General features: G+C 43.8%; 1 protein-coding gene across 1 annotated transcript in view; it reads left to right on the forward strand.

Moving 5' to 3' along the window:
• Positions 1–4307: 4307 nt before the first annotated feature.
• LOC142245158 (voltage-gated delayed rectifier potassium channel KCNH8-like) overlaps positions 4308–23187 on the forward strand; it is a 771887-nt gene continuing 753007 nt past the window's right edge. Inside the window, exon 1 of the mRNA XM_075317583.1 lies at positions 4308–4754. Coding sequence (XP_075173698.1) covers positions 4679–4754 — 76 coding nt within the window. The 5' untranslated portion in view covers positions 4308–4678. The remainder of the gene's footprint in view (positions 4755–23187) is intronic.

The raw sequence follows: 23187 nt of genomic DNA on the forward strand, positions 1-23187 counted from the left end.
CTAGCGATATCGGTACCGATATCGCAGTGTGTAAAGTGGCCTTTAGACACAAAAAGGAAAACACTCGAACTTCATCCAATACAGCTAAACACCACTGCTGCAATTGTCATAACTTCTCAGCTTCTTCCAGAGACTGGCTCCTACAAAGTGGTCAGCAAAAGAATTATGAGATTCTATAAGCGTCATCAGATGGTAAGATATGTGACTACTTATAGCAAAGGGGAGTCATTACAAAGAGCTGCACCTGAGATTAAAGGTCCAAAGGCTAGCTAGATAGGAAAGAGTCCTTAACCCCTACAGCACCAAAAGAAAACAAATACATTTAAGCACAAGCTGCAGGCCTGCACACAATAGAGTGTTGTGACCTTCTGGTTCCAAACTTGCCAGAGGTTCCCCCCCCCCCAGAGCGGGGCACACCCAGGACAATTACACTTTATTAATTGTGGTATAGGAGAGATTTGAGCCCCAAAATCTAAATATAAATTATAGTTCAAGTACTCCCAATTTTCATTGCTAAATGCTCTTCAATCAATAACAACATCTCGTATAAGCCTTCATTTGGAAAGCACATTAATACAGTATTTCTTTCTAATTAATCAACTTATTGCTAATCATTAACTGTAATTAATTATCTCATTAAATATTCTATGTAAGTAAAAGGAATAATTATGGTGAGGAAATAAAATACATTTCACAAAATATAGTGACAGAGAATGGCAATTAAATATATGATCCTTGAATGCAAAAATCCATTGTACTGATTATAACTGTAATGATACTTATCCAGAGAAAACAGTTGAATGGTGAAGTTAGAGATGAGGGGATCTTTTAAAATTTTAAATCGCCAGCTTCTCTAAATTTACCCATGAGATTTGATTTGCGGTAAATAAATTTGCTCGAATCTCTCTCAATACCAGAAAACTTGTAATTGCTGAGAAAATACACATAGGGAAGAGGGGAGAAATAAAGAGAGAGTGATAACCCTGCTGACCATAAGAGCTTACACTCTACACAACAGAAAGAGAGAGAGAGGACCCTACTGATCACAAGAACTTACATTCTACAGAAGAGAAACAGAGAGAGGACCCTGTTGATCATAAGAGCTTACACTGTACAGGAGAGAGAGACCTCACAGAGCATAAGAGCTTACAATCTAGAGCTGAGAGAGCGGACACCGCTGACCATAAGAGCTCAAACTCTACAGAAGAGAGAGAGGACCCTGCTGATCATAAGAGCTCACACTCTACAGGAGAGAGGACACTTCTGACTAAGAGTTTACACTCTACAGAAGAGAGAGAGAGAGAGAGAGACGACCCCACTGACCATAATAGCTTATAATCTACATAAGAGAGTGAACACTACTGACCGTAAGAGCTTACACTCTACGGAAGAGAGAGAGGTTCCTGCTGATTCTAAGAGTTTACACTTTACAGGAGAAAGAGAGAGCACCCTGCTGATCATAAGAGCTCACACTCTACAGGAGAGATAGAGGGAAGACAGCACTGATCATAAGAGCTCACATTCTACAGAAGAGAGAGAGGACCCTGCTGATCATAAGAGCTCACACTCTACAGGAGTGAGGACACTGCTGACTAAGAGTTTACACTCTACAGAAGAGAGAGAGAGAGAGACGACCCCACTGACCATAATAGCTTATATTCTACAGAAGAGAGTGGACACTGCTGACCATAAGAGCTTATACTCTACAGAAGAGAGAGGAGGACCCCACTGACCATAAGAGCTTATACTCTACAGAAGATAGAGGATCCCACTGACCATAAGAGCTTATACTCTACAGAAGAGAGAGGAGGACCCCACTGACCATAAGAGCTTATACTCTACAGAAGAGAGAGGACCCTGCAGATCATAAGAGCTTATACTCTAGAGAAGAGAGATGATCCCACTGACCATAAGAGCTTATACTCTACAGAAGAGAGAGGACCCTATTGACCATAAGAGCTTATACTCTACAGAAGAGAGAGGACCCTGTTGACCATAAGAGCTTATACTCTACAGAAGAGAGAGGACCCTGTTGACCATAAGAGCTTATACTCTACAGAAGAGAGAGGACCCTGTTGACCATAAGAGCTTATACTCTACAGAAGAGAGAGGACCCTGTTGACCATAAGAGCTTATACTCTACAGAAGAGAGAGAGACAGAGAACTCTGCTGATCATAAGAGCTCACACTCTACAGAAAAGAGAGAGGACCATGTTGACCATAAGAGCTTATAATGTACAGAAGGTAGAGAGGACCGTGCTGACTATAAGAGTTTACACTCTACAGAAGAGAGAGATTTATCCAGTGACTCTAGAGATGGAAAACAACACTGCCATACAAACTGTGCTCCATGGGATCCGCTGATGTGTGGTGTCCCTGGCACTGACCATCACTGTACAAGGTATGATAATATTTGCAATAATAGCTTACAATAGGTGCAGGACATTATGTAAGCTCACGTGGCAACACATAAAAACATTGCCCGCTATCAATACTGTATAATTCTTAAACTTAAGGAGCAATTTTTAAAAAAATGTTGTCTCATGCTGTTGCATAATTTGTGATGTTTGACTTTTTGTGGCACTTGTTTGACCCAATTAACGGGAATGCAGTGAAAAGCAAAATTGGCTTTAAAACATCCCCTCATGGTAACCATATTTTGTTTAGAAACTTTAGACAATCTTAAAATGCATCAATGTATCACAGTGGTTCATGCTGTTGATGAATGTGGTCTATCTTTAAGCTATGTTCACACATTGCGTTTTTGCTGAATTTTTTTTCAACCAAAACCTGCTTTCTTGGAAGTAAAAAAGTTGCTTCCAAAAAGCAGATTTTCCTGTTTTTTTGCTACGTTCTTTGTTGTGTTTTTTTCATGTGCTTTTGGTTTGTCATATGTCTACAGTATATATATAAAAAAAGTTAAATTCATTGACCACAAAAGCAGCAAAAATGTAGGAAAAACACAGCTGTGGCCTGTTTTTGAGGCGTTTTTGCACTATTTTATTGCTTTCAATTGTGAAATGATGCTGGAAAAACACTGAAAGAATTGACATGCTGCTTCTTTCAAAAATGCAGCAGTTTTACATTTCTGGCAGTAAAAAAAAAGTGTGTGTGTGTTAATGAGATTTCTGAAATCTCATAGCTTTTGCTGGTACTGTAAAAAGCAGTTTTTATTTTGCATAAAACTCTTGAAAAAAACGCTGCAAAAACGCAACACGTGAACGTATCCTTACACTGACAAGTCTGAGTGTATATCACCTATTAGTTGGTTTATTTGGGGCTATACACAGCACTGAACAAGATACCTATGCAGCTAGGAGGCGGCTATATTTGAAATGTAACTTGGGCCCCAGTTACAGAGGAAATCACACTTCTTTAAAAAAGTATTTAAATGGTGAAATTCCCCTCAAAGGTATGTTATGATCTTATGGAGACACAAATGTGTAAAATAAAAGACTAGTTAAAAAAACCCCAAACAAATAAAGCGTTTAAAAAAAACACTGCCATTCCAAATTGTTATTAGCGCTACCCTCATCGAATAGAAAAAAAACAAGTGTCCAATATATAAAAATAATTGTTACAGAAAGAAGGACAAATTTCAAACTGTATTTCAGTGTTCCTTTGTGGTCATAAAGAAAAATGTAAGAGAACAGACATGTATTTCCCTTATTTTCCTATTGATCATAGCAAAAAAAGAAATAGAGTATGAAAATATAAACATTATGCCCCATGTATCACTATATAAAGATCTAAAAATTATTTTAACATCTGAGTGAGATTTTTATTTTAATCTCTTTAAACTGCATGTATGAAGAATACAGAAAATATGTCTGGTCAGGGTAGATGGAGGGTTAGTGGCCCGGTCCTTAACGGGCTACTCAATAAGGTGCGAATCATGAAAGATCTTGGTGCAAATCGTGTTACAATTCTAGTTTGATAAATGTCTAGTGATTATGACTTGTACACATTATTTAATAATTACCGTTCTTTCATTATTTGGGAGTATTGTAGTCCACCTGCACTTCTAGATCGCTCTGTTTATCTTGTAGGTGACGGGATCACATTGTCAGGACACTATGGTGGCTCATTGTGGTGTGACCTGTGTGATTCTTACACTTGCAGCTGGAATAACATGACTGTGCTGATTCCAAGCGAGCTAGGTGCCTGAGCTCCTGCCCTGCCCATGTATCCAGCTCTCAGACAGGCTGTTACCTGGGAGCTGCCTCTTCATCTCACTCCCATCCTCCTCCTCCTCCTCCTTCTGCTGGAAACCCACGTGATCCTACATCTGCCAGAGAAGAAGAAAAGGAGAGAATGAGCGCACACAAGGGAATGGGAGCGCTTCATCCACAGCCAGGATCAGCACCACAGCACTGGAGAGCCTCCTGAGTAGCAGCAGCTCCTAGAAGAAGACCTGTTGTACTGACCTGCACTGCTCACAATAGACCACACTTGGACTCAACTTTAGCCACTTCCCTCCCTCTACCCAGCTCTGCAAATAAAGACATTGTCAAGGAAGAGCCATGCTTGAGGAGTGGATGTCTTCTTGTCAGCGGAGATCAGGCTGTGGGGGCTGATCTGGACCATCTCTGACTTCTCACCTCTCTGCTACTCCTTTGTCCACCCATCTTCCATCCTCTCTGTGCAGCCGGGCGTGCATGGATTAGCTGCTGAGAAGATGCCTGTAATGAAAGGCTTGCTGGCCCCACAAAACACTTTCTTGGATACAATAGCTACTAGATTCGACGGAACCCGTAAGTGATTTTGCAATGTATGGTCCTTCTAACCCTATATGTACTGCAGCCATAGGTCTCCATGCGGACCCTCCTGTGCTGTGCTATGTGTCTTGCAGCCATAGGTCTTCATGTGGACCTTGCTGTGCTCTACTATGTGTCCTGAAGCCATAGGTTTCCTTGTGGACCCTCCTATGCTCTGCTATGTGTCCTGCAGCCTTAGGTCTCCATATGGACCTTGCTGTGCTCTGCTATGGGTCCTGCAACCATAGGTATCCATCTGGACCTTGCTGTACTATGCTATATATCCTGAAGCCTAGGTCTCCATATGGACCTTACTGTGCTCTGCTATGTGTCCTGAAGCTATAGGTCTCCATATGGACCTTGCTGTGCTCTACTATGTGTCCTGCAGCCACAGGTCTCCATGTGGACCTTGCTGTGCTCTGCTATGGGTCCTGCAGCCATAGGTATCTATGTGTACCTGCGCTCTGCTATGTGTCTTGCAGCCATAGGTCTCCATGTGGACCTTGCTGTGCTCTGCTATGTGTCCTGCAGCCATAGGTCTCCATGTGGACCTTGCTGTGCTCTGCTATGGGTCCTGCAGCCATAGGTATCCATGTGGACCTGCTGTGCTTTGCTATATATCCTGCAGCCATAGGTCTTCATGTGGACCTTGCTGTGCCCTGCTATGTATCCTGCAGCCATGGTCTACATGTAGACCTACTGTACTTTGCTATGACCTGCAGCCATGGTCTCCATGTAGACCTGCTGTACTTTGCTATGACCTGCAGCCATGGTCTCCATGTAGACCTGCTGTGCTTTGGTATGTGTCCTGCAGTTTATGGAGCACTTACAACCTGTAGTCTTCTCTTTGTGTGATGCACAAAGGATGGATCTGCTAATGCCTATTTACCTGAAGTTTTCCTGTAAGATTCTCATCATTTGTGACCTGCTTGCTGAGCCTTCCAGTTACCTTTTAGTGAATACTACATACTCCCTTGTGATACCCATCTCTTTGTCATCACATCTCATTGTAGTAAACCCTAGTGAACATTTTGTCCCTCTTTGGTCTTTAGGAGAAACTCAATCCTCTTTAGTCCATACAATATTTAACATGAGTGACATCACAGGTTTAACCCTTTCTGTCATCACATGCAGTGTTTCCCCATCTAGAGGCTTCTAGATGCAAGAATTGGGAAAGACACTCATTTCTATTTCTGATCCAGGGATAGAATGTGTGCTGGTATGAATGGATAAATGTCACTCCTACACTTGCTGGCAACCATAGTGTTAAATGTTGATTACCCTGTACAATGATAAAGGCTAGATCTCTGGAAGGGGGGAGGATTACGCTTAATGCATAGTTATTTGCTATTTAATAATATAATTGTTGCATTTCATTGCATTACCACATTCTTGATTTAATATATCTCATATGTCTAACCTTCCACCCTGTCCCTTTGCCCGAGGGCTGGCTGCCTGCCAACAATTTTAGCTGCTTTGTAAAGTACATCAGCGCACACAGCCTGTTAAACTATTCTACTTCTAGCTCAGACTACTCCAGGGACCCCTCAATATCCAGCTGGTTAGCAGATTTTACAATGTAATTATTGAAGCAATGATAAATGCCTAGCTGGGAAATGTGATTAATGTGGATAATGTAATAGGAACTAGATCAAACAGATAGCTTGTGATCGTTATTGCATGTGTGTCAAGAAAGAAGAGTGTACATTCTTCAGATAAGTATCCTGGATTGTTCAATTTCATCTCCAAGTAATCCTTTTCTCATGCTCTTGGGTTTTGCTTTTAAGCTGGAAATTCAGCACCATGGACAGAGGCGTAAGCTCTCCTCCCATAGTGTTGATAGCAATGATTTTGGCACTTTGCACTCTAGTGCAATGTAGTAGGAAGGCTGATTTATTCCAACAAATAAGTAACCATAAACCTATAGAACAAATGCAGAAATGCATCATGGCCCTGCTCATGTTAATGAAACTGATTGCATAAGGAAATGATCAACTTATCCTGAGATATCATCAATATACCCAACTCCCCAGGAAGCTGAGCTGTATGGAAATAACATGAAAATTTGACTTTGCTTAGTTTATCTAGCTAAGATTTCCAAATACATTGTTATGTTCTGTGTTTATACAAATCATTGCGCGCCGGGCTCTGAAGATAGAGAACTGAACAATATGCTAAGTTCCTCTGTCCAAAAGGTTCCATGTAAATACATTATTGTCTTGTAGATGGCACAGTTGGATCTCTAACCATTTAGCTGCTTACAGATTAATAGCGTTCTAGGTTGGACATATTTGTTTGGTCCCCGATTAAAACAAATAAATGGGATACGATTGCCTGCAGAAATAGTTGAACAAAGAAATGACAAATCTTAGTGATTTATTCATGCGTACAACCTCAACTTTAAATGAAAAGCAGCCGGAGGGAAAACAAATTAAAATGCAAAAGAAGCTGTGAATTGTACAGAAAAGTATGTGTTATAATTTAGCATTATTCTGAAAATATATTGATGATTGCTTGATATTTTGGACTCACAGAAAACACATACTTGCCAATCTAGCAAGGTCTAAAAGGCCAAGAATGCAGTGAAAACGATTTGTCAGTTGGAGGCAGTGTTCAAATGTTTTATTTCTTCTTGAAGATAAATTGTATCAACAGCTGATTTGTGGATGGGAAACTATGGATTTCGAGTTCTGTATATGGATGGATTATATCAAAGTCACAAAGCAGATAATCTTCAATCACTTATAACAATACCATTGATTCAATGGAAGACAAGTGGCTTCTTACTGTGACACTAAACATACTCGTTACACCCTACAATATGATCCATGAAAAATAGCTGATTTATAATACATACATTATAATATATACAGCTTGGTTTGTAAATCAAAGTTTTCCCTTTCGCTCACAATTCCTAAGCAGATTATTTACGACATGATTTATTTTGTATTCATTTATGCCAAATATTTATTTGAAAAGTGTTGGCTGTTTGTGTAAATAAATAACAAAGAACACCTATGGTACAAAATAAAATTTACTAACCATGGAAGGGTTAAATACGTCTCTAATATTTACATTTTTTAGAATGTCTGATTTGCTTGGACATTATCCGGAAAGGAGTTTGCATACACTTGTTTGCGATCAGAGAGTAAGGTAAATATGGCAGGGTGGGACATAAACCTTATAGAATTCTAATAATATAATAATGGGTGGGTTATAATAAATGGAAAATACTCTTTAATTACCTGCTAAATGGCATACACACCACATGCTAAGCAGCCTCCATATATATATATATATATATATATATATATACACATATTCATTTATATTGCACTGTTAATTCCACAGCGCTCTACATACAATAGCAACACTGTCCCCATTGGGGCTCACAATCTATGTTCTCTATGAGTATATTTTTGAAGTGTGGGAGGAAACCGGAGATCCCGGAGGAAACCGACACAAACACGGGGAGAACATACAAACTCTTTGCAGATGGTGCCCTTGGTGGGATTTGAACCAAAGACCCCAGTGCTGCAAGACTGCAGTGCTAACCACTGAGCCACCGTGCTGCCCTTCATATATTCAGGATATATTCATAAGAGTCTGATTTTTCACCAAAATTCTATCAACTGGAATTCAGCTCTGTTCTTCTGAATAGGGCTGTTTTGGGGCAACCACATGGATTTCTACAAGCCCAGTTTAGATGAATGACATTCCCACAGCAATACTGCTATGTGTTAATACAAACTTACAGTTCCAAACAATACTTGTTTGCAAATAGGAAGGCATGGGAGTAGAAAGTGAATTCCCCTAAAGGGGTAGCAACATCTATTTAGCTTGTTTCAATTTGGCTCAGTAGTAAAAGCCAGCATAGCGAGGCATTGCCAAGAAGCTTTTATAGTCTTCAGCTGGTCAGGAAATATACTACTGGCCTTCGTTTACCAAACATAGTAAAATTTGTCATTTTTAAATTTATATTTCAAATTGAACTCTCCATTATACAATTCATATGTTAAATAATTCACTTTATATTTATTCCGCATAGATTTGTTTATTGATACTGTATATATTGTTCATAAAGTTAGTCACAGATTTGTGACAGGTGTATGTAATGACTTTGAATATTAAATTATTCACTTTATATTTATTCTGCATAGATTTGTTTATTGATAAATATTGTTTAGAAACTTGGTGACAGATTTGTGACATCTGTCTGTACTTCCTTTCACGTTCTGTAACGTTGCAATATTTGCCCTCCCAGTTTAAAGGGAACCTGTCACCAGATTTGGGGCCTATAAGCTGCGGCCACCACCAGTGGGTTCTTATATACAGCATTCTAACATGCTGTATATAAGAGCCCAGGCCGCTGTGTAAAACATAAATATCACTTTATAATACTTACCTAAACGGTCGCTGCGGTGGAGTTGGGTCATATGGGCATCTTCGTTCTCCGGTGTCGGCGCCTCCTTTTTCAGCCATCTTTGTCATCCTTCTAAAGTCGGGGTGCATGACGCGTCCTACATCATCCACACTCGTTGGCATTGAGGTCCTGCGCAGGCGCACTTTGATCTGCCCTGAGTAGGACAGATCAAAGTATTGTAGTGCACCTGCGCGGGACCAGTGAGTGTGTATGACGTAGGACCCGTCATGCACACAGGCTTCAGAAGGTGGACGAAGATGGCCGAAAGAGGAGGCACCGACACCGGAGAATGATGACACCCAAATGACCCAACTCCACCGCAGCGACCGTTTAGGTAAGTATTATAAAGTATTTTTTATGTTTTACACAGCAGCCTGGGCTCTTATATACACATGTTAGAATGCTGTATATAAGAGCCCACTAGTGGTGGCCGCAGCTTATAGTCCCCAAATCTGGTGACAGGTTCCCTTTAACATGAACTTTTTTTCAATTAAATCATATTTTATTTCTTTATCAGAGAAAATATTAAAAAAAATATTAAAATTGCTTTAAACAGTAACCATCATTTTATTTTTTTGTACAAATCAATAGTGCACATGAAAATAAGAAACTTTGTAATTTATCTCATCAGAGAAATCTTTTTCTTTCTCCACCTGTAATGATCAGTCATTTTCAAACTCCTCAGTTCACAGGAAGAATCTGTCTTCAATGAATTCAGACCTTCCCATTACTGAGCTAGGAGATGACAGTTGGTGCTCATAATGTTCTATGGAACTTGCAGCAGAATGTCTGTCTAGAGCTCCTCCTTCCCTGTCTAAAGAACTTTATGAGCACCAACTGTCACCTCCTCAGTAATACAAAAATCTGTCATCATTAAATACAGATTTTACCAATGAATTGAGAGGAAAAGATCTTTACAGGAGGAAGATGAAGCAGATTTGTCTGATAAGATGCATTACAATGTTGCTTATTTTCATGTGTACTATTGATTTATGAAACACTGACTTCTGTCAGCTGTTTTTTGCTACCTCATCTGAGAGCAGCATAATGTAGAGATCCTGAATCCAACAATGTATCACTTAGATTATTGTTCTAGCACAATCAGAATTTTTATTTTTAGCTATGTAGCAGGGCTAAAAGAGCTGTCCCCATCCACACTAGGCTCTCTATAGACATTGTACATTGATAGTGAGATGTCAATCAGAGGTGTGGTGTGCCGGACTGCCATGCGTGTGACATTGTAGTCAGAGCAATGAGAAGTCCTGTTGATAGAACAAACAGCAAATAAACAACAGATTGGACCTTGACAACACAGGCATCCCTGAATTCTATGTTTTAATCCTTGCAGCATGCTGTCTTCAGATTACATAAAAAAAAACTGCTGACAGATTCCCTTTAAGCTCTCAGAACGTAACACAGCATCAGGTTTTCTTCTTCTTAAAGTGACAGAGTCCATTATCGTGAGCTTCAGCTCTTGTTAAGCGAATACTCATATTATCGTGGAAAAGCATACACTCTTTCATGACTGAAACCTCAAATAATAGCATCTGTGTTTTGCCTGAATTGAGCACACAATGTATATTGTACCTAATGTACATATTTATTAAGTTACCATCTGTGCTTGGTAATACAGATGCTCTATGCTAAATCTTTATGCTGAATTACCATTGTTTTGATCACTATATTTTGTAGCTTAGTAACACAATGCTATTTATTTATAAGCATGTATCGCATGTCACATTTCCCTCTATGCCGCTTGTGCCGTGTCTCGCAGCCGCGCTGTTGATTTTTCGTTTATATTCATGTCTGTGTTTTGCATTGCCTACAATGCCTAAATCTCTGACAGATAATATGTATACAGCTTATGAGCAATTTCCATTTCTAGTCTAGTGCCTTGAGAATTGTACATATGCCGTAGGCTGTTATCCTTTGTAGTCCTCCAGTGTGTGGGTTCTCCAGAGATGTACAGGAAGGGATGGGGTTTACAAATCTGTTCTCCAGAAATCGGAGCACAAAGTAGTCAGATTTGGGCATTGCTATAGTATATTTCCACCAATAGCCGGTCTATACGACTGCCAATTAGGTTTAGAGTCTTGCTTGGCAGCTGACCATGTGAAGGCTTCAGGGCACGGGTTATATAAGCCATCACACTGATGCCTACTGAAGACAAAGTTCCTTGTCTGCCTAGGCTGCAGGATGAATGAATGGCAGCTTGCAATGTGACCTTTAAACCTTAGAAAGAAGGCATCCGATATTGAACCTTGTTCCTTCCTAGTTTCTTGGTTTGGCCCTAGACTAAAAATAAGATCAGATCCTTAACAAAATCCAGTTTTAGGTTGTGCCTGGGTAAAGCACTGACGTTAAAATAAAAGATATTTATTAAAAAATGACTTTCCTATTGTGTGCAACAAGTCCTGTGAGCGTGAATGCATCCCCCGGCTAGAAAGCTCTGTTCATTTAGCACATCACAGCAGCAATCCTCTAACTGATATGATTGTAAAAAAATTAAGTCTTTGCAACCATAATTAGGAGGGGAGGACAGATGGCAAAATTAGACATGTTAATTAAATCCACCTAGTTTACTGTGGATTATTCAATATCGTGAGCTTTATTAAAGCCAGAAACTCTCAATGCTGATGCCAGAGCAGTGGTAGAAGATGAGTAGCGGTTGACTGGTAAAAGCCGAGTCTTAAGAACAAATAGTAACATTCTTTTCTGCTGTATTTGTTTTCTAAGAGCAGCTAGTACATACAATGCTATGCAACATGGCAAAGGGACAAGAAAGGAGGCAGGGAATGATAATTAATTCTGAGTGAGTGAGTGAATGAATAGAAAAATAATTAGGTTGAAAATAATTAGCTATAATAAGATATTTAAAGGGGTTTTCCTCTTTCACAAAACTTTTCCACATAAGCTCAGTTAGGCCGGCGTTACATGGGACGATATATCGTGTGATCGCATAAGCGATCGCACCCGCCCCCGTCGTTTGTGCATCACGGCCAATTTGTTGCCCGTGGCACACAATGTCGTTAACCCCCGTCACACGTACTTACCCCCCGAATGACCTCACTGTTGCCGGCGAACATCCTCTTCCTGAAGGGGGAGGGACGTTCGGCGTCACAGCGACGTCACACAGCGGCCAGCCAATAGAAGCGGAGGGGCGGAGATGAGCAGCCAGAACTTGCCGTCCTCCTCCTTCCTTCCTCATTGCCGGCAGGATGCAGGTAAGCTGTGTTCGTCGTTCCCGGAGTGTCACACGTAGCGATGTGTGCTGCCTCGGGAACGACGAACAACTGGCGCGCAGAAGGAGGAAAGACATTACGAAACGATAAGGTGAGTATTTTTGCTCGTTCACAGTCGTTCCTAGCTGTCACACGCTACGATATCTCTAACAATGCCGGATGTGCGTCACGGAATCCGTGACCCCGACGATATATCGCCCGATATATCATAGCGTGTGACGCCAGACTTACCTTCAAAAAGCAAACTGAGTTGTTGAGCCGTTTCTGGGTACATAGGCACAACTTTCTCTACTTACAGCATTGGAGAGTATGCAGTTCAGGCAGGTAGTGAAACCATGTTCTGAGGAGCTGGCTGATGGTTAAAGACTATTGGCCAATGAATGTATAGTGGAACCCAAAGCTCTAAAGCTGGTGTCACACTAAACGACAGCGACAACGACGTCGCTGTTACGTCACCATTTTCGGTGACGTAACAGCGACCTTGTAAGTCGCTGTTATGATCGCTGCTTAGCTGTCAAACACAGCAGAAGCAGCGATCATAAGGTCGCTGTGCTACATGTTCAGAGAGCAGGGAGCCGCGCTTAGCGCTGGCTCCTTGCTCTCCTGCAGCACACATCGGGTTAATTAACCCGATGTGTGCTGCAGCTACATGTCACAGTTCAGAGAGCAGGGAGCCGCGCTTAGCGCTGGCTCCTTGCTCTCCTGCAGCACACATCGGGTTAATTAACCCGATGTGTGCTGCAGCTACATGTCACAGTGCAGAGAGCAGGGAGCCGCGCGCACTGCTTAGCGCTGGCTCCTTGCTCTCCTTGCTACAGTATACATCGGGTTAATTACCCGATGCGTACTGCAGCCACATGTCACAGTGCAGGAGCCGGCACTGGCAGCAAGAGCGGAGGCTGGTAACCAGCGTAAACATCGGGTAACCAGGGAAAGGTCTTCCCTTGGTTACCCGATGTTTACGCTGGTTACAGCTTACCGCAGCTGCCAGTGCCGGCTCCTGATCGCTTCATTTCGTCGCTCTCTCGCTGTCACACACAGCGATGTGTGTGTCACAGCGGGAGAGTGACGACCAAAAAATGAAGCTGGACATTCAGCAACGACCGGCGACCTCACAGCAGGGGCCAGGTCGTTGCTGGATGTCACACACAGCGACAGCGACGGGACGTCGCTGCAACGTCACAGAAAATGGTGACGTAGCAGCGACGTCGTTGTCGTCGTCGTTATGTGTGACACCAGCTTAAGGCAGGGTTCCCCAACTCCAGTCCTCGAGGGCCGCCAACAGTGCATGTTTTCAGGATTTCCTTAGCATTGCATGGGTGTTGGAATCATCAACTGTGCAGGTGATTAAATTATCACCTGTGCAATACTAAGGAAATCCTGAAAACATGCACTATTGGCGGCCCTTGAGGACTGGAATTGAGGACCCATGCTCTAAGGGATTCAGACTTTTTACAGCATGAAGCGCCGGTTACGTCAATCTTATTGTTATGTTTTATTACAGATAGCTTACTCATCAGTTTAAGGTACACAATTTGAAGGGGGAAGGGGTTATATATGTGTGTATCCTAGATTGCCTTCATTGACTTTAATGTAATCAGGCCTGCATTAGAATTCATTGTTTTGCATATGGTAGGGGGTTGTGCAGCTATAGTTCCACTCTGCAGGAGGCCTCGCTGATACACAGTCCTGCAGATTGGCCGGAGACTGCCCTCCTTCATACTTGGAGTTACATGAAACAAATCTTTAAGGGGGTGGGATGTGATCACCTCTTCTCATACAGGTGGCTGATGCCAAAAGAGATAGAAAAGCAAGGAGACACATATTTGGATGTTGTTGGTGCTGTGACTTGGAGGGGCAAGGATCTATTGCAGTGGCCAGGACCTTGTGTACATGAATGCACTATAGGGATTTGAGCTGGATACCCATGTTACGTTTCTGATATCCATCATCTGGATTGAGGAATTATCCTAAGTACTATTGTTGCCAGCTGGAGCTGGATACACTCGCTACAATCATGATATCCATCAACTGGAGAAGCATAAGGACTATGGTTGCTGTAACACCGTGCACGGAAGAAATGAAAATTGTTGGATTGTTAACCTGCCTTGGTGATTATTATAACCCACAACCGCTGATATTCACACATGCACTGGCAAAAATTCTGAATCACTCAGTGGTACAACACCCCCAGTGAGCAGGAATGCGAGAGGTTTGGGAGCAGTGAACTCTAGATAGAACATCAAGATAAAATAACCCATTTAAAGTGGTTGTATATCTTTTTTTAACAAATTAATTAAAGAGGTATTCTGGTTAAAAAAAAAGATTTCACCTATCCTCCTGAGTAGGTAATAACTTCTAAATCAGTGGTGGTTTGACCATTAAGCTCAATAATGACCAGAACAGAGGACTTCTGTATAGCATTTGAAAGAAGAAATCGTGTACATGTTCTACCCTTACTTCATTCATTTCATTTCCTATGGGACTGTCAGATATATCCGGTAGCAGTCCAGCAGAGAATGTACCAAAATGTTCCAGTTGTAGCAATCGTTTCAACATAAGGACTCCATCTAATCTAGAAATTATCACCTACCCTTATCATTCACTTTAGAAATGTCATACTTCTGAAGATGACAGCTTGGGAAGAGGGGCAGCAGAGGGTTTTGCATATGTCTAATCTATGATATTGAGAAAACACCCAAGTCTGAAGTGGTCTAAATTTTTCAGAATTGGCTCTATAGTCATCCTGAGTTAAATGGTCTAGAAAAGGATCAAGAATTGTACATGTGTCCTATGGAGACTCTTATGCGGGCGTCACACGAGACGATCTATCGTGCCATATGTTGTCGGGGTCACGGTTTTCGTGACGCACATCCGGCATCGTTCACGACGTCTTCTCGTGTGACACCTAAGAGCGACTCTTAATCGGTTGTAAATCGTGTATCGTGTACACGTCGCTCATTTTTATAAAATCGTTTAATCTTATTTGCGCAGGTTGTTCATAGTTCTCGAGGCAGCACACATCGCTCCGTGTGACACCCCGGGAACGATGAACACAGCTTACCTGCGGCCGCTGGCAATGCTGAAGGAAGGAGGTTGGCGGGATGTTTACGTCCCGCTCATCTCCGTCCCTCCGCTTCTATTGGGCGGCCACTGTGTGACGTCGCTGTGACGCCGAACAACCCACCCACTTCAGGAAGTGGATGTTCACCGCCCACAGCGACGTCGTTCAGCAGGTAAGTGCGTGTGACGGGGGCTTAACGACTTTGTGCGACACAGGCAGCAATTTGCCCGTGACGTACAAACAACGGGGCGGGTACGATCGCTCGTGCGATCGCACGATAGATCGTATCTTGTGACGCCCCCATTAGAACAATCATGATTCCTGTACTATTTGCCCACCACTGCCCTAGTACTGCCCAGGAACAGTCCTAGAGATTAGTGCTATATTGTTAACATTGCAGCCAAAATAGCCAACATAAGCAATATGTAGAGTTCTTAGAAAAGTGATTTCCAAACGTTTTACCATAAGAGAATCCCTAAAAATGTTTCCCATCTTAGGGAACCACTAATGTCATTTCTGCCTCCAAGAAGCTTCATGAAGGGCAGGTACAGCATTCTGTCATTCATTACCAGTGTTAGAACTTGGCTCAGATATGATCAGTTTTTCAAGCATCTGAAATTTGCTTGCCTTCCCTTCTGTAAATGTGACATGTCTTGTAGCTATGTTTTGGGAATTCTTGATCAAGGTTTCTTCTGGGAGCCCTATTACGGAAATACTGCCTTAGCATGAGCCCAAAAGAAATATAAAGTTGTAATTTAGGAAATGCCATCTGATTGAAAGAGTACTACACTTTTTTTTTAGCTATGTGACAAATGCTGAAAAACTCTGCAGATCAGTGGGGTCCAAGTCCTGAGATCTCCCCAAGGATCACACAATATACTTGTCAGATGTGTTGCTCAGGAAGCAGGAGCATGGTGCTCTTCACAGAGTAGAGTGCAAGCCCTTAGATTTTTTTTATTGAAGAGGTTATCCACTACTTTATAATTGATGGACTATCTTTAAGGTAGGTCATCAATATCTGATCGACTGGTGTCCGACGCCTAGAACTCCCACCAATCAGCTGCTCTCGGTGCCAGAGGCTGCTGCTGGTGGCCAGAAATGTTCAGTTTTGGAGCTGCTCCATCTTCTGATAGTGGTTGCCGCCAGGTACTGCACATCCGCCTCCAATTCAAGTCAATAGGAGGCGGATGTGCAGCACCCAGCCACGGTCACTATCAGAAAATGGATCAGCTCTAGAACTGAGCATTTCCGCCCACCTGCTGCTGCAGCAGCCAGTACCAAGAATAGCTGATGGGTGTTGGACCCCGGCTGATCAGACATTGATGACCGATCCTATAGATAGGTGATCCATGTAAAAGTAGTGGACAACCTCTTTAAGGCCCCCTTCTCCGGTACGTGCTAGGTCCGTGCCCACATGTACCGGAGACACGGGCACACGTAAACCCATTAAAATCAATGGGTTTATGTGCACGCACGTGTTCAGCCATTGGCCCGTGCCTCCGTGTGGAGCACACGTGAGCCCATGTGCTCCATACGGAGGCATGTCCGTTTTACTCCGGCAGCACGGGTGTCACGCGGCCCGCACACGTACCGCACGGATGTAGTGTGGATGAGGTCCCGTGTGACACGCGCCGGAGAAACACGTGTCATTATTTTAAAATAAAAACAACACATACTCACCTCCACCAGCCCTGCAGAATCTTCCGCTGCAAACAGTTGCTGGCGACCGCCGCACATTATGAGCGTGTTAAGGAGGTCACGGCCGCTGATCTCCGCCCCCCCTGTGCTCGGTCGGAAGTAGCATCAGCAGGGAGTGGGCGGGGCTGGAGCCGAAGATCAGTACCCTGGACAGCAGCAAGGACCACGTGAGTATGCAAATTACCGGTTCTCCATGTGTTATCGCGGATAGCACACGTAGAACACACGTGGCCCGCACGTACCTCAGACACATACTTACCAAACGCAACACGCAAGGAAAATACGTGTCTCGCGGCATGTGCGTGTGAAGGGGGCCTAAGCTAGTACACTCATCTTTGCAAGCCAATATAGAACCAGTGTTGAGTGAACAGTGATGTGCTTAATCCTCTTAGAGCAGACCTGGGCAAGGGGCGGCCCGCGGGCCACATCCGGCCCGCCTACTCTCTGTGACCGGCCCGCCTGGCTCAGGGCGTCCTTGCTGGCCGGTCACTGATGAGAGAAATCTGACCTGTTGTCCGGAGCTCCAGGCTCCGGGAGGCGCGTGGTCAGATTGCCCTCATCAGTGCCCGGGCAAATGCCGGGGCCCTGGAGAGCCGGGGGGGCCCACTCGGCCTCGTCAGTCCTGGTGACCCTTGACCAGGACCCACTCGCCTTAGTTCTGCTGCCCCCCGGGCCGAGTAGGAATCTGCAGCGCCGTCCCTTTAAGGAGCAAAGACTTCCTGGCTGAACTTAATCTGTGGGCGGAGCTACTGGCCGGCGTCCTGCTCATCCCACAGATGAGAGTTGCAGTGCCAGCCAGCGACCCCCAGCACAGTGCTTCTTTCCGGCTCTGTGTGGGCCCCTCTCCACCGTGACCTGAGCGGTATGTGCCCTCCCCACCCCCCGATTTATGGGCCCTGGTGAGCTGTATGGGCTCTTCTCCCCCCCTAGGTGTATTCCCTGCAAACCCCCCTCCCCCCCCCCCCCCCCCCCCCGGTGCCGTATGTGCTGGGCCCCAGAGCCGCGTGTGTGTCTGTCTGTCTGTATGTATATATGTAGCAGAGCTATGTGTGTATGTATGTAGCAGAGCTATGTGTGTATGTAGCATAGCAATGTGCAATGTGTATGTATGTATATATGTAGCAGAGCTATGTGTGTCTGTATGTAGCAGTGCTATGTGTGTATGTAGCAGTGCTATGTGTGTATGTATGTAGCAGTGCTATGTGTGTATGTATGTAGCAGAGCTATGTGTGTCTGTATGTAGCAGTGCTATGTGTGTATGTATGTAGCAGAGCTATGTGTGTATGTAGCATAGCAATGTGTATGTATGTATATATGTAGCAGAGCTATGTGTGTCTGTATGTAGCAGTGCTATGTGTGTATGTAGCAGTGCTATGTGTGTATGTAGCAGTGCTATGTGTGTATGTATGTAGCAGTGCTATGTGTGTATGTATGTAGCAGAGCTATGTGTGTCTTTATGTAGCAGTGCTATGTGTGTATGTAGCAGTGCTATGTGTGTATGTAGCAGTGCTATGTGTGTATGTATGTAGCAGTGCTATGTGTGTATGTAGCAGTGCTATGTGTGTATGTAGCAGTGCTATGTGTGTATGTAGCAGTGCTATGTGTGTATGTAGCAGTGCTATGTGTGTATGTAGCAGTGCTATGTGTCTGTATGTAGCAGAGCTATGTGTGTCTGTATGTAGCAGTGCTATGTGTGTATGTACCAGTGCTATGTGTGTATGTATGTAGCAGTGCTATGTGTGTATGTATGTAGCAGAGCTATGTGTGTCTGTATGTAGCAGTGCTATGTGTGTATGTAGCAGTGCTATGTGTGTATGTAGCAGTGCTATGTGTGTATGTATGTAGCAGTGCTATGTGTGTATGTAGCAGTGCTATGTGTGTATGTAGCAGTGCTATGTGTGTATGTATGTAGCAGAGCTATGTGTGTATGTATGTAGCAGTGCTATGTGTGTATGTAGCAGTGCTATGTGTGTATGTATGTAGCAGAGCTATGTATGTAGCAGAGCTATGTGTGTATGTATGTAGCAGAGCTATGTGTGTATGTATGTAGCAGAGCTATGTGTGTATGTATGTAGCAGAGCTATGTGTGTATGTATGTAGCAGAGCTATGTGTGTATGTATGTAGCAGAGCTATGTGTGTATGTATGTAGCAGAGCTATGTGTGTATGTATGTAGCAGAGCTATGTATGTATGTAGCAGAGCTATGTGTGTCTGTAGCAGAGCTATGTGTGTCTGTAGCAGAGCTATGTGTGTATGTATGTAGCAGAGCTATGTATGTAGAAGAGCTATGTGTGTATGTATGTAGTAGAGCTATGTGTGTATGTATGTAGCAGAGCTATGTGTGTATGTATGTAGCAGAGCTATGTGTGTCTGTAGCAGAGCTATGTGTGTCTGTAGCAGAGCTATGTGTGTCTGTATGTATGCAGCAGAGCTGTGTGTCTGTAGGCATGTATAATGTGTATCTATGTATGTCAGTGTATATGGCTGTATAGATGTGTCCGTTCTATATGTATTTTTGTGAGTTTGTCTTTAAATATGTATGTGTACGTATGTGTGTCTGCGTGTTGATGGGGCCCACTGGGACTCTTCCGCCTGGGGCCCACAAAAACCTGGAGCCGGCCCTGACCCTCATCACACGCTGCGTGTCGGGCAGGAAACAGAGGACAGATCCTGAAGCTCCACACAGTGTAGGCAGCGGAACGCAGGAATCTCTCCTCTGTTCCTTGCCCGACACTTTTCTCTGTGACACACGCGCGCCCTGATATCGTCAGTACGGTGCGCGTGTGTCATTTGAAAAGTTCCTGCCCGGAAGGAGAAGCTGCAGAGGCGGGGGCCGTATGGAGAGAGGCAGCGGCGGGGGCTCCTAGGAATACAGCGTCGGCGCAGCCTGGCCATGTGAAGGAGAAGCAGCTCAGCGGGGGGCTCGTACGGAGGTGTCTGAGGACGGGAACGATAAGAAGAGAGGTGAGTGGTTACTAGTAACCTGCGGGGACAATGGGGCCGGGCAGGCGGGGGGCTGGGGGAGAGGGGTAACTTTTGACAAATATTTGGGGTGTAGTGGTTTAGTATATGGGAATGTAGTTTTACAGGTGTGGTATATGGGGGGGGGTGTAGTTTTATAGGTGTGTAGTGGTGTAGTATAATACAGGTGTATATAGGAGTGTAGTATAATACTACACCCCTATATACACCTGTATTATACTACACCACTACACCCCTATATACACCTGTAATATACTACACCCCTATATACACCTGTATTATACTACACCCCTATATACACCTGTATTATACTACACCACTACACCCCTATATACACCTGTATTATACTACACCCCTATATACACCTGTATTATACTACACCCCTATATACACCTGTATTATACTACACCACTATATACACCTGTATTATACAGGTGTATATAGGGGTGTAGTAGTGTAGTATATTACAGGTGTATATAAGGGTGTAGTGGTGTAGTATATTACAGGTGTATATGGGGTGTAGTGGTGTATATTACAGGTGTAGTGGTGTAGTATAATACAGGTGTTTATAGGGGTGTAGTGGTGTAGTATAATACAGGTGTAGTATATAGGAGTGTAGTATAATACAAGTGTAGTATATAGGGGTGTAGTGATGTAGTATAATACAAGTGTAGTATATAGGGGTGTAGTGATGTAGTATAATACAAGTGTAGTATATAGGGGTGTAGTGATGTAGTATAATACAAGTGTAGTATATAGGGGTGTAGTGATGTAGGTTATCACAGGTGTAGTATATAGTGATGTGCTGCAGTTTATTACAGGTGTAGTATATAGTGATGTAGCATATTACAGGTGTATATAGGGGTGTAGTGATGTAATATATAGTGGTATAGTATATAGAGGTGTAGTTTATTACAGGTGTAGTGTATACTGATGTATATTACAGGTGTAGTATGTGGCGGGTGTAGTGATGTTGTATATGGGGATTGTGTGTGTATGTATACATTGTGTGTATGTGTATATATATTATACACGCACAGTATATATGCGTGTTTGTGTGTGTATATATATATATATATATACATATATATGTATATATATATATATATATATATATATATATATAATATATATGTAGAACCGAGTTAATTATATTAGTCCGGCCCTCTAAAACCATCCCAATTTCTCATGCGGCCCCATGGGAAAATTAATTGCCCACCCCTGTCTTAGAGGCTGTAGTTAGGTCTTGTTAAGGGACTGAAGCAGATTCATCCCCTTATGGGTTAGATGAATCCCTACAGTGAGGTCTGTTTGACCTGCATGTCTCAGTTGTGGCTTCGTTGTACAGTCCTGAGCCAGACTATTTGTGTCGGCTTTCTATTGTCCTTCTGCAGATTGACCACTAGTGGCTGTTATTATTCACTTTGAAAATTGTGCTGCATTTCTACTCCTTACCACTGGAGTCCGCTATTGTGTTTCTGCAATTGTCCTTTACAAAGATGGCTGATGTTGAATCTGTGGAAGCCATCTTGTTTCCTGTTTCGGTCTACTTAAAACTGCATGGGAGACTAACTCGTTACTTGAGTATTGTGTCTAGCCTTATGGTGGCTTTACATGCTACGACATCGCTAAAGCGATCTCGTTGGGGTCACGGAATTTGTGACGCACATCCAGCCGCTTTAGCGATGCCATTGTGTGTGACACCTATGAGTGATTTTGAATCGTCGCAAAAATGTTCAAAATCGCTCATCGTGACATCACCCCCTCTTCCCAATTATCGTTGCTGCTGCTTGGACGATGTAGTTCGTCATTCCTGCGGCAGCACACATCGCTACGTATGACACCGCAGGAACGAGGAACCTCACCTTACCTGCAGCCGCCAATGAGGAAGGAAGGAGGTGAGCGGGATGTTACGTCCCTTATCATCTCGGCCCCTCCGCTTTGATTGGGCAGCCGCTTAGTGACATCGCTGTGACGCCGAATGAACTGCCCCCTTAGAAAAGAGGCAGTTCGCCGGTCACAGCGACGTCGCTAGGCAGGTAAGTAGTGTGATGGGTCCGCGCGATTTTGTGCGCCACGGGCAACGATTTGCCTGTGTCGCACAAACGATGGGGGCGGGTACGCACGCTAGCGATCTCGCTAGCGAGATTGCAATGTGTAAAGCCGCCCTTAGGGGTACTTGCACGCTGCGACATCGCAAGCCGATGCTGCGATGCTGAGCGCGATAGTCCCCGCCCCCGTCGCAGCTGCGATATCCTTGTGATAGCTGCCGTAGCGAACATTATCGCTACGGCAGCTTTACATGGACTCGCCTGTCCTGGGACGTCGCTCTGGCCTACGACCCACCTCCTTATTAAGGGGGCGGGTCGTGCGGCGTCACAGCGACGTCACACAGCAGGCGGCCAATAGGAGCAGAGGGGCGGAGATGAGCAACATCCCGCCCACCTCCTTCCTTCCGCATATCCTACGGAAGCCGGTAGGAGATGTTCCTCGCTCCTGCGACTTCACACACAGTGATGTGTGCTGCCGCAGTAGCGAGGAACAACATCAGACCGTCGCGTCAGCGTAATTATGGATTACGCCGACGCTGCACCGATGATACGATTACGACGCTTTTGCGCTCGTTAATCGTATCATCGAACCTTTACACACTACAATGTCGCATGCGATGCCGGAAGTACGTCATTTTCAATTTGACCCCACCGACATCGCACCTGCGATGTCGTAGTGTGCAAAGCCAGCCTTAAGGCTGCTTTACACCAGACAATCTATCGTGCGATAGATCGTCGGGGTCACGGTTTTTGTGACGCACATCCGGCATCGCTGGCGATGCCGGCCTGTGTGACACCTCCTAGCGACGCAGTATCGCTCACAAATCGTGAGTCGTGTACTGCTCGTTAGGTTCCATAATATTGTTTAATTTAGTTGTTCATCATTTCCGGGGTAGCACACATCGCTCCGTGTGACACCCCGGGAACGATGAACAGCAGCTCACCTGCGTCACGCGGCCGCCGCCGGCTA

Source organism: Anomaloglossus baeobatrachus, chromosome 7 (assembly GCF_048569485.1).
Source record: "Anomaloglossus baeobatrachus isolate aAnoBae1 chromosome 7, aAnoBae1.hap1, whole genome shotgun sequence".
Taxonomy (NCBI): domain Eukaryota; kingdom Metazoa; phylum Chordata; class Amphibia; order Anura; family Aromobatidae; genus Anomaloglossus; species Anomaloglossus baeobatrachus.